We start from the raw sequence: 12,058 nt of genomic DNA, 5'->3' as shown, positions 1-12,058 counted from the left end.
GATTCCAGGAGCCCTGAGTCCCTGGAGCATAGCAGGCCCCGTGACTGCACTGACTGCACTGGTCTCTGCCTCTGCTCTCTTCCTAAACTGCATCCTGTTCACTCCCACTGGGGTATACCTGAAGGCTGCTGTCAGCAGGTCACTTCACTGTCCAAAGGCTTCTTGTTGACTAAAAGATGACATTCAAACTCTCTCCTTCCATTGTCAATACCTTGTGAAGTCCCAGTCTCTCCCACCACCACCCTTTCACATAAGCTCTTGAAACTGCCATCCCAGTTAAACCTATTTACTATAGCTATTGTCTACACTATTGACTCAACTCGAAAGCCTTTCCCATCTAGCCAAATATTCCCCATTCTTCAAAGCCCAGTTCCATCCCTACTGCTTCCTTAAAGTTGTTCCACCCACCTACAAGACAAAGTGACTTTCCCCGGCTCTCACCTCCAGCCATTCATCGGTAATTGATCCTACTGACTTAAGATGTCTTGTGTAAAGTTTTAGGTTGCTATTTGACTCTTGTGTTCCTTGCTGCATCTTGCAGAAAAGAACTCTCTTTTCTAGCTCTTGCATTTTCCTAGTAGTGGCTTAATGTAGCCTACAGTGTTGCCCAATCCATTAGTTTTGGTAAATTCATCTCTGTTACGACTGCCCTCTCTTACCTCTCTTTTGGAGAACCAATGATTTAAATTCTAGGCATTTAAGATCACAGTAATAGTATCAGCTAGCTTGTTTACAGTTCTTTCCCAGTGCTCACCACATGTGCCACCATCCTAAATGCTTTAGGATCACCTGTGCTTTATGTGTACTAAGCCATTTAATGCTCATAACAACACACTTTCTTCTTCTATGGAACAGCACAGAGGAATCCATGGTCTTAGGTTTTCCAGAGTTGATTCTGACAGTTAATGGAAAGGATAAACAGATACTTTCAACTTTGTGGGTGAGACTGATCTTTCGAGGTGTGTGGAACAACTTTCTTCTCGTTCGAAAACTTGGGAAAACAACGAAAATGTCCATTCTGTCTCTCTTGGTCATTTCTAGAGTTTCCAGATTATAATAACTGCCAATATTTATGGAGCGCTTATTATGTGTTAGATGTTGTGTTGAGCAGAATTCCCTCCTACCTCTACCTTGTAAGTCCTCTAAGGTGTGCTCCAGCATTGGAGGGTAAGAAGTAGATGAAGAACAGATAGCCAGTGGCAAAGGGAGGGCTCTTAGGGAGGTGCGTGCTCTCCATTTTCTCAGGGGATCATTAAATACCAAGTGGCTTCACTTACATACTCCTGGATTCTTGGGACCTGAACACAGCAGTGTCCCACCAACAACCATGTGGGGTCCTCTTGAGATATTTAACCTATTGGGAGTCCGAGCCTCTTGGTGCTTTGGGAAAATGACCTAAATATGGTGATTATTAAACTCTAAATGATGGTTACAGTGATATTGGTAGTGCGTTAGGGAGCTCTTGCCATATGCAGAACATTTAACCATTGTTGCTAAAACAGTCCATGTTTAGCTCTGAAATCTGATTATTTTTATGACATCAGCATTATCACAGATCCCTAGGTTTAGGAATTTGCTTTCTAAATGAAACACTATCACCACGCATCTGAAAGCTACGAGCAAAAGATGCAAGGTTAACCCCTGGTGGGCATTCTCCATACTCTGAAATGTGAACCTTGCCAGGTTAAGTAAGGCTCTTTGGGAAGAAAGAGTGGGGCATGCCAGGAGCAGGGCTGTGTGCTCTGCATGGCAAAGGTGTGTATCTCTGCATGGAGATAGTCATAGCCTTCCTGGTCAAGCCTAGGGATCTGGGCCAAACGTGAAGCTAGCAATGGTTAGAATGATTTGAATCATTCAGATTCTAGCCTGCTTCCTAAGCTTTGAGGGAGATTATGATTTTATCATGAAAACCTCACCCATCTAAAGTAAATCATTCTCATTTTTCCAATACAATTCCTGAGTCCCCATCCCATGAGTTCTAATTCACATCGATGGACACAGTGAAACATGATAGGAGAGGCACACGATTCTTGTAGATTAGAGACTTCTTCCAAGAAACAGTGGATGCTGCAAGAGAAGGTCTGGCTCCAAAGATTACAGCTGTAAACCCAGAGTTTCTGGGGCCTTCTTTGTTCTCTATATGTTTAACAAGACATGTTTCAGTTAACACAGAAAATGTCATGCACTTTGTACAAAGTGCACATTTGTCCCTGCTCTGCTTGTCTCTAATTTTTCTCTTTGTTTCTGGTACTGCCAGGTGCTGCTGGCCTTGCTTTGTTTTACTGCTGTATTTGCTGGACAGATATAAAATACCCACCCCCTGAAAAGTTAACTGGACTGCACCACACTAACATAAATGGTCTGAACTATAACATGAGTGGAGCAAAGTGAAATTCTGCCAATCCAATCTCTTAATTATCTCTAGATCCCTTCTCCTCTCTCTGCCCCAATTTTCACTGCCTAAAGCCATGCCCTAATAGCTTTTCCCTGGACTACTGCCTGCTAATTGGTCTTATGGTCTATGAGGTCTTTGACGCTTCAGCCCTATTCCCTATACAACTGTTGGAATAGTGGATCTTTCTAAAATGTTAATCTAACCGCATTTCCTCTCTTGATTAAAATCCTTCAACAGCTCTCCTTTGTTCATGTAAAGTCTATGAATCTAAGAACCTGCATGATTTGGCCTCTCCCTGCACATCTCTTGCACTCTCCATATAGAATACTCTTCTTTACAAACTTTACCTTGGAGCCATTTCTAAGGTCATGTGAGTAGTAATGTTTTAATTTCAAAAACGCCTCCCAAAAACATATTGGTTAAGTATATGATGACTCATGCATATTATGGAATGCTATGTGGGAAACCAAAGGTGACGTAGTAGATATAATAGTTATCTCAAAGTAGTATGATGTGGAGGCAATCTTACTCTATCCTTTATGATTTTGTGTGTTATTGCAATGTTTACAATGAACATATTTGTAAAATTAGAGGAAACAGGCTGGGCACGGTGGCTCACACCTGTAATCCCAGCACTTTGGGAGGCCTAGGCAGGTGGATCACCTGAGGTCAGGAGTTCAAGACCAGCCTGGCCAACATGGTGAAACCCCGTCCCTACTAAAAATACAAAAAGTAGCCAGGCATGGTGGCGGGCACCTGTAATCCCAGCTACTTGGGAGGCTGAGGCAGGAGAATGGCTTGAACCCGGGAGACGGAGGTTGCAGTGAACTGAGATCGTGCCCAGCCTGGGCAACAGAGTGAAAGTCTATCTCAAAAAAAAAAAAAAAAAAAAAAAAAAAGAGAAGAAAGAAAAACTACACGAAACAATAAGGAAATTCCCATTTTGAAAAAAATTGCTGAGTGATCCATGTTTTAGTCATCAATATTTACCACAGTCAATAAGATGTGGAATTATAGCCTTTAAACACAGCTGCTGACTTTCCTCTGACAGTTGAATAAGTGTTCTAGCACCTGTACGTTAGATCTCCAGTTTGCAGAATAACTGAGGAACTGCCAAAACCTCAGATAGTGAGAGGGAGTCTCCTTGTCTCCCCTTTAATTGGCCCGTTTCAGGCTATGGAGTATTCTAGGCCCGCTGTGGGCTTGCAGCTTGGGAGAGGGCCCTGATGCTGGTCACATAACTGTGATCTGCCCGTTTCATCCCGTGCACTTTAATTTTCCTTCTGCTGCCTTCTTAATTCTTTATCAATCTTTCTGCCCACCGTGTGCTTCTCTGCCTTGTTTCTTTCAGCTCTTGGCCCAGTGAGGCAGCCAAAGTACTGGAAATGAAACAGCAACTCCAAGTCATTATTTCAAATCACATTGCAAAGCCTCCATCCCTACTTAATGCCACAGATTGGCAGGAATTCGCCACCAAAGAGCCAGACAAAATCTCCCTAAAGACGATTACATGGGTTCCCCAACCCACCCTCCTGGAAGGACCACTGTGAAAGCAGCAGAGTATGGAAGAGTCATAGGAGAATTGCTGAAAGTCCAAAGCCCTACAAAAGCCAAGGCTGCACTTTCTCTGGGACAGAACTTTGGGATCCACACTTGGGGATGCCCAAAAGGAAGGAGCCAAGATTAGCCGGGCCGGCACCTGGAGAGAAAATGGCCTCAGAGAGTTGTCCTAGAGCTTCTAGACTTCTTACAATTACATGATATGTGCTTCTGTGCCTGGCGACCTGGCCTTTCCTACCCTCTTAACCTCATCCTCCTCTTTCTTATCACAGAACTCTTAATGTCCAGGAGTGCAGAATTACCCAGAGTTTCCCCAAGTGCCATGCTCTCAGACCAGTGTGCTGTTAGCAGCTTCCTTGATTAGAAGTCAACCCCCACCCTACCCCTCACATGCCCAGCCCCAAGAGGATGATACTTAGTTTTCTACAAGGCTTACCTAAAGGTAACCTTCTCCTTGAAAAGATCCTTGACTGCCCCACAACTCATGCCAAGCCCAGCTTAGTTACTCCCCTCTCAACCCATGGACATACTGACATCAACATTAACCACACCATCAGGCGGCCTGACCCCCTACCCAGCAAGTTCTCTGACAGCAGGACTCCTAGCACCCACCTTGCTGCTGACACCAATGGGTGCTCACTCCAGGCTTGCTGAATTACCTCAACCATCTGGTTATGACCATAAGTGAAGGGAACTCTGAAAATCCAGGTTGTGGCTTTGGGGCAAAAAGCACCCTCTAACAACAAGAGTTTCATATAGTGTGAAGTGGGACACTGGAGAAAGGCTGTCTTGGGGCCCGGATGGCAGATGCCCAGCCAGCCTTCCACCCCGTGACTCTTCCCTAGGGCCATTCTCTCCCTCGTGCCCTGGCTGGCTGCTTCAGCTTTCCCCCTCTACACTGAAAGGAGGAAGCAACCATACTGTGCAGTAGGCAGGTGAGTTAACCACCGGGGATACCACAGCCACTTCCCACATCCAAAGGAAAGAAAAGTGAGTGTACTAGCAGAAGGTCAGAAAAAAACATTCAGATGGTCCATCATTCTCTCAAGTCCTAAAACAGTCCAGGGAGTAGACAGTATTCCTCAGAGCAATGGAAACTTCTCAAAGCTGGCATCAGAGAATAAAAATTCCCTTAACATATGATGTGATTGTGAAACAGGGAGAGACAGACACTACCCGACATTAGAGAGTGTCACAAAACACCACCCCTACCAGAAAAATAAGTGTCTCTTAAGGACAAGGCTCTATGCTTGGTGCCGGGTACTCACCCATTCCACCTTCAAAACACAGTCTAGTGGAGTGAATCTGACATAGGTAAATATTGAAGAGATGCTAGCTTCATTGATCATTTACATTTCAAAAGTAATAATTAAAAGGCAGAAATCAAGCTTATTGGCACCCAGAAAAATATGAAGAAATATAATATTCATTGTATATGAATAATATTACATTATTGCTAATAAATAGAGGACTGACACATTCTTATCTCAGGATAATGAACAGTAAAAGGCAGGAGGACATACTTTTAAAGACTTCAGTGCCTTTGGATTCTCTTTTTCTTTTCAACTTGGCTAATAGAAAGTGAATTTGACCTCACAGTCACATAGATGAGCAGTCAGAGAGAGGAAACCAATTTGGAATTAAAGCAAAACAAAATAAACAAGCAGGGGAAAAAAACCACCAACACCCAAGGAGTAAAGCCAATCATAGGTTGAATTTGTTGGCTGTGTCAGGTTCATTCAGGAAGCTGGGTCCCAGCCTGTGTTACCAGGAAAATGATGCTGAATCTAATCCTCCAAACTGCAGATATATTAATTACAAATCACAAAATATGGAAGTGTCCTGTTTTTAATCATTTATCAAATGCGTGAAGGGCAACCAAAGAGGAAATGGAACATTAGAAGTGAGCTTCCTAGAGTGTAATTTCCTAGAAGAGAAATTTATGGCCTGTACTTATTCTCCATTAGAGCACGTCTAACCTCTTTTATTAGTTTATTCATCAAGACAGCCCTGGTTTCAGGCCAGCTCTGCAAGCCAGCAGGTCATCAGGAAAGGGATCCTCTGGGGGCTTTTCCTCCTGGTCCAGTTGTGTTTTCCAGATCATAACGCAGTTAACAGAAGTATTCATGGTGCATTCGGCAGGAGGTTTGTAGGTTTTCCCCCAAAAGGCAATTCACGGAGCAAGCCCCAAGGGCTATATGGATATAAAGTGAACATCTAAAATGTGCTTTGAAATGAAATGATTTTCTGTTTGCCGTATGAGGTTTGTGATTGCCTCTCACAGCATTGCTTCCATTGCCTTTACGACTGGGTTCAATTTCTTATTTAGTGATGTAATAAAGGGGCGATTTAGAATCTGGCAGCAAGGACTTCCCAATCAATGAGCAAATCTATCCCTCATTCACTGCGCGCCTCTCCCCGTGACACCGTGACTCTTATCTGGGCAACCCCACTGGGCACCCAGATATCAGCTATGTTCCTACAATCGTCCCCACTTCCCTGCATGCACAGCTGTTGCTCTCTTTTCACCACATAATTCCCTGGCCCTGCAGAAGAGAGCAACCCAAACCCTACTCTGGGTTTTCTCTCCCTCTCCGTGTTAGATCACTCTTTTTGTGAATAATATAACTATTAATAATGTCGTTGTGATGAAAGCAAGCACACCTGATATTTGCAACTTGGCATAGGGGACTGGAAGGAAAAAAATATGACAAAGAACATCTTACCTTGTTTTAAGAATATTCAGAAACTGCAAAATTTCTGAAAACTGTATCAGTCTCAGAGCTCTTAAAAATCTCAAACCTGGAAAAAAGAATGAAATAGAGATGCATTATTTTCAATGCGTGGTTTTAATGTTCACAGTCTGCCATTTGATTTACAGTTCCCAAGGGTCGAAGGCATGGGAAGTTCTTGCAGAAGATAAACCAGCTGGTACCTCGGACATATTCCTTCATTCTGATTCTTGACTGGTTTAATCTCGACTGGTAAATGGACTTTCTCTTTATAAAGGTGGCCTGTTCGGAACCTCTTTAGAGGAAGGGCTCGTGGGGAGAAGCCAGGTTAATGAGACTTTTCATTTAGTGATCTCTGATTGAAAGCACTGTTTCTAAGTCACCTAGTTGTCTGGCAGGATTTTGTCTCTGAAAAATCCTAGGAATTGTTATTGCTCAGGGTAACCCTTGCGCTAAGAGCAGATTGAGAATAAATCGGATAACCTTATGTCTTTGATGGATTTTATTTTTTATCTTTATCTTCAGCCCTGATAAAATGAAGAGTACAGCCCACAGTGTTATCTGTTTTCTATAAACTTCTATATTTTCCTCCCAATAAAAAAAAAGATTGGTAAGATATCACATCCCACAACTTCTGGATTCAAAATTTATATAGTTCCCCGTTTATTAAGTGTTAAGATAAATGGTTTGTCCTTTCTAAGTCAACGACCTCTCTTGAATGGAAAAGAAGCATCAGTGTTTAGGTGGCAGAAGAGAGATGGAGAAGGAAAACACATCAAGCACATTTTAAAAATGCAAATTATTATGTTTTAATAGCTAAGAGTGAATTATATTTCTGCTCAGGTGAAATTCATGAGTCAAAACATTCAGAATCAGTCCTGGGCTATAACAATCTGGCTATCATGCAAAGGAATTACTTACAATATGCTGGTTTATCATCGCTTTGAGACACAATGAATGTCACACCCACTCCCAAGGGGATTTTCTTTTGCGGACTTTCTAGAAGCATTTTATGAAGCACCACCACGTGCCAAAGCCAGTGTGAAGCCTTCCAGTGCGTGGAGCTGACAGACAACTCCACACCCGTGGGTGGGGCTTTGTTCTCCCACACCTGTGAGCCAGTAAACGGCAGCCTAGGGCACAGCAGTGGGAAGGAATCCTTACTACCTTCTACTTGAACAAGGAGTATGCTAACGGCGCCCACCGTGGAGCTGTTTAGGTAATAAGGGAAAATTAACTTAAAGCTCATGGGGTGGGGGGAAATCTGACTGTACAAGGAAAGAGGAAGAAAAGGATTGGCTCAAAAAAAATAATTTCTCATCTGAAAAGGATTAACCATCATGAACAGAAGACTTTTTTTTTAAAACATTCTCCTTCTATGCCAAATAATACTTATATAACTTTTATTAAATAATTGCAGAGATGAGACGGGATGTTGATGAAATAAAAAGGCTCACGGCCAAAAGCACAGTCGTAACTGAGCTGATGAAAGGCTGACTTTGCACTGCTGAAAACCGATCACGGCGAGGAGTACAAAACTAAGAAGTCATCTCAGAAAGCAGAGAAAATAAGGGAAAGGGAGAAGAAAAAAAGATGAAACTTCAGAAAATAGAAACAGTGGAGATCATAGAGATCCAACCATGGATAAAATGTGTTTCAAAGGGAAGTCCAAACAGCACATTGATCATAAGCAAAGGCCAGGACATAACAGAAAAGAACTTTTGAGATACAAAAAAATGGAGACTAAAAGGTGAAATGAAGGATCAACTTTTTAGAGACCAATGCCGAGAAGCATCTGGCTTTTCATTTTCACATTTCAAGTATTAAAATCAAGCAATAAAAATAAACCATCAGTGTTGATGGGGTTATTTACCGTTAATGTAACTAAGATCATTATATTTAACAATAAGTGTTAAATGGCAATTGGGCAATTCTCAGAATTTTTAGACAAACAGAATCCAACCCAAGATTTTTATACCCAGTCAAGTGGTTGTTCAAGAATAAAGGTAACAAAAAAACCATTTAAAATTCTAAGGTCTCGAAAAATACATTGTTTGCTCAGTGTGCGCATAAAGTTTCCAAAGAGATTCACAAGACTTGCTAAATTAGAATGGGAGGGGGCAAGGGCTGGAATTTAAATTTATAACAGACTCTACTGCTGGTCCTAACCTTCCAGCCCAACCTACACTGTTATCTCATACCAGTATCACTGTCACATATTGCTGAGCTAAAACGACACATTTAGAAACGTGGAGTAGAAGGCGACTGGCAGTTAGCACTGAAACTATCAAAGATAACAACGCTCTTCCATGTTCATCAAGACCTCCCAGTGGATGCCTGAAACCTCAGATAGTGCCAAATCCTATATGTATCATATATACACACCTATGGTAAAGTTTAACGTATAAATTAGACACAGGAAGGGATTAATAATGACAATAATAAAACAGAACAATTATGACAATATGTACTAGCATCACTACATTTGTGCTTTGGGGCCATTATTAAGTAAAATAAGGGTTACTTGAACACAGGTAACATGGGTTACAGCAAGACATGGGTCTGCCCACTGAAGGACACTGAGAGACTAATGGCCAGGGGGTGCAGATGGCACGGATGTGTCGGACAAAGGGAGGATTCTTGTCCCAGATGGGGCCAAGCAGGACAGCATGCAACTTAAAACTTATGAATTGTTTATTTCTGGAATTTTCTATTCAATATTTTCAGACTAAAGTTGTCTGGGGGTAACTGAAACCTCAGGAAGCAAAACCATAGGTAAGAGGCACTCCTGTAGAAATACACGCTAGCAATGTATTAGCTGCTTAGGGTTTAATCCTGAAAATTCTGTGTGTGCATAGATATACTTTTATTTATGAAACTAAAAATAGAATACAAACAACCTAAACTTCAAACTGGATTTCTTCTTTTTATCTTTAAACGATGGTGTTTGTATCATATATCCGTTGGTGATAGGCAGCTTGCCACATTTGAGTGAGTCATGCAAATATAGTAGAATAAAAGCTTTTCTTTTAATTAAGGTACATGAAAGTAAAAGGGAGGAAAGAAATGAATGCAGAGCCCACAGGGTCCTATACTCTTGCTAGAGACAAACTGCAGATCTAGCTCTGAGCACCTTCTTAACAAAAGCAAGCAGGGAGACAGGATAAGATTAATAGTGTATACATAAGAGAGAAAACAAACTGGCTTGCAGGAGAATCATTTATTTTTCCCAACATGGAGACCAGAGGGAAATGTCTCCTTGCAAAAGGGATCCAGGGTGATGCAGGAACAAGACCCCTGTGGGCTGAACAAGGGTGGCCTTTACTTATTTGACTGTCTCATACTGGGCATTTTTATGGCACTGAGTTTCATTAATGCAAATGAGTCAGTGAAGTTCTCCATAGGTTAAAAAAGTCCATCTACATTTTATCCTCAGATCAAGCCAGACTATCTGGGGAAATGGTTGGTCTTTCAGGAATCATTCACAATAGCTTCTGTATTTTCTTACTCTGCTAATAAAGACATACCCAAGACTGGGTAATTTATAAAGGAAAGAGGTTTAATTGACTCACAGTTCCACACGGCTGGAGAAGCCTCAGGAAACTTACAGTCATGGTAGAAGGGGAAGAAAACACATCCTACTTCACATGGTGGCAGGAAGGAGAAGTATCCAGCAAAAAGGGAAAAGCCCGTTATGAAACCAGCAGATCTTGTGAGAACTCACTCACTATCACAGGAACAGCAGCATAGGGGTAACTGCCCCCATGATTCAATTACCTTCCACAGGGTCCCTCCTACAACATGTGGGTATTATGGGAACTACAATTCAAGATGAGATTTGGGTGGGGACACAGCCAAACCATATCAGCTTCCTAACTGCTTTCTGCCCTGGACCCCTTGTGGTCTCTACTCAGAAGCCTTCAATGCCCCCCATTTCACACAGAGTAAAAGTCAAAGTCCTCCAACAGCTTAAAGCAACACCACCCCACCACCAGCACTATCTCCTTTTGGATCTGATGGCTTCCTACGGCCACTCCTACTACTGTCTGCTGATCTGGCAGATGTCTTCAGTGAGCCTTGAACACACAGGCATGCTACTGACCCAGGACCTCTGCACATGCAGCCTCTCTGCCTGGAACGCTGTTCACCAGATGCCCACATGGCACACTCCCTCACCTCCTTCAGGTTCTTACTCAATGTCCTTTGATCAGCATGGCTTTCCCTGGCTACCTGACCAAAACATGTAAATCCTCCCACACCACCCGTACAACTCCCTATCCTCTTTCCTGCCTTACTTTTCTCCTCAGTATGAAGCACTGGCATCTCCATTATGTGGTTACTTTCTGTCTCCCTCTCTGTAGCATCAGCTCTATGAGGGGAGGAGCTGATGTCTGTTTTGTTCAGGGCTATATTTCCAACATCGAACATACTGTCTGGCATAAGGTGAAGGTTCAGTAAATCCTTGTTTGAACTGAATGAGTGAATCAAAGTTTTGAGAAAGAATTAGATGGTAGAGTTAAAGGTTAGATAATCCACATTCAGAATTCTGAGACTATACGTCACCTACTAAAGGGAAAAGCCACAAGCCCTGCAGGGTCCCCTGAGAGAGGTCAGGGCTGCACTCTTAGGAAGTAGAAAGTAGCCTCATCAGGGAAAAGCCTTAACCAATGACCGCTCTGGCTATACCCAGAAAGAGCCCAGAAGACTATAGACAGCGACTTCAGGCTAAGAGAGGAGACCAAGAAAAGCGAGGTGAGAGGGGGAACTCTTTGGTGACAAGTATTCATCTCCTCTGTTTTATAATACCTTTTATTATTTTTATTCTATAAAATATCTGAAATAAATGATTTTCTAAGGCAACACAAAATAGCTATAAATAAAGTTGTGAAGAAGAAAATGTGTATGTACCAAAAGCCAGGAATTATATGCCCTCCACAAAAGTTTCCAGGTTCAGAGAGTTTTACAAGTGAGGTTTTTACACTTTCAAAAAATAGTAAACTTCTCTATCTATTCACTATTATATGATCAAGTCTTAAAAATGGACTTATCTATGTTTTCCCATAATCTGTATTGGTTTAGAAAGTTGGCATTACCTGAACACAGGTTCCCCATGCATTTTTTTTTTTTAATGGCAAGCTTATCACACTAATGACTGATAACAATAATCCTAAATAAAATACTAGGGTATCATATTAATGATTAAATGAATAAAAGACATGAGCTATAGCGGATGCTGTAGGGTACAGCCCAGATCCCCTCTTCAGGGATCTTATTTGTCCCGGGCTGTTGAAGAGTGACCTGCTAAAGGCTCACAGCTAGTCCCTTCATGAGAATTGCCCTCTGCTACAAGGAGCTGCCTCACCTGGGGCTA

The 12,058-nt window shown here is 42.1% G+C and overlaps 1 protein-coding gene across 50 annotated transcripts in view; it reads right to left on the bottom strand.

Annotated features, from left to right (window-relative positions):
* The window catches only part of KCNMA1 (potassium calcium-activated channel subfamily M alpha 1), a 755,234-nt gene that overhangs the window by 232,206 nt on the left and 510,970 nt on the right, over window positions 1–12,058 (bottom strand). For all 50 annotated transcript variants that reach the window (XR_003121084.1, XM_025395822.1, XM_025395829.1 and 47 more), the window contains one exon: window positions 6,682–6,757. Coding sequence is in view for 49 of the 50 variants with exons in the window: in XM_025395822.1 (XP_025251607.1) it covers window positions 6,682–6,757 (76 nt within the window). In the remaining variant the exon portion in view is untranslated. The remainder of the gene's footprint in view (window positions 1–6,681; window positions 6,758–12,058) is intronic.

Source organism: Theropithecus gelada, chromosome 9 (genome assembly GCF_003255815.1).
Source record: "Theropithecus gelada isolate Dixy chromosome 9, Tgel_1.0, whole genome shotgun sequence".
Lineage (NCBI taxonomy): Eukaryota > Metazoa > Chordata > Mammalia > Primates > Cercopithecidae > Theropithecus > Theropithecus gelada.
The sequence above is the reverse complement of the archived record's forward strand: the minus strand, read 5'-3'. Positions and strand labels throughout refer to the sequence as shown.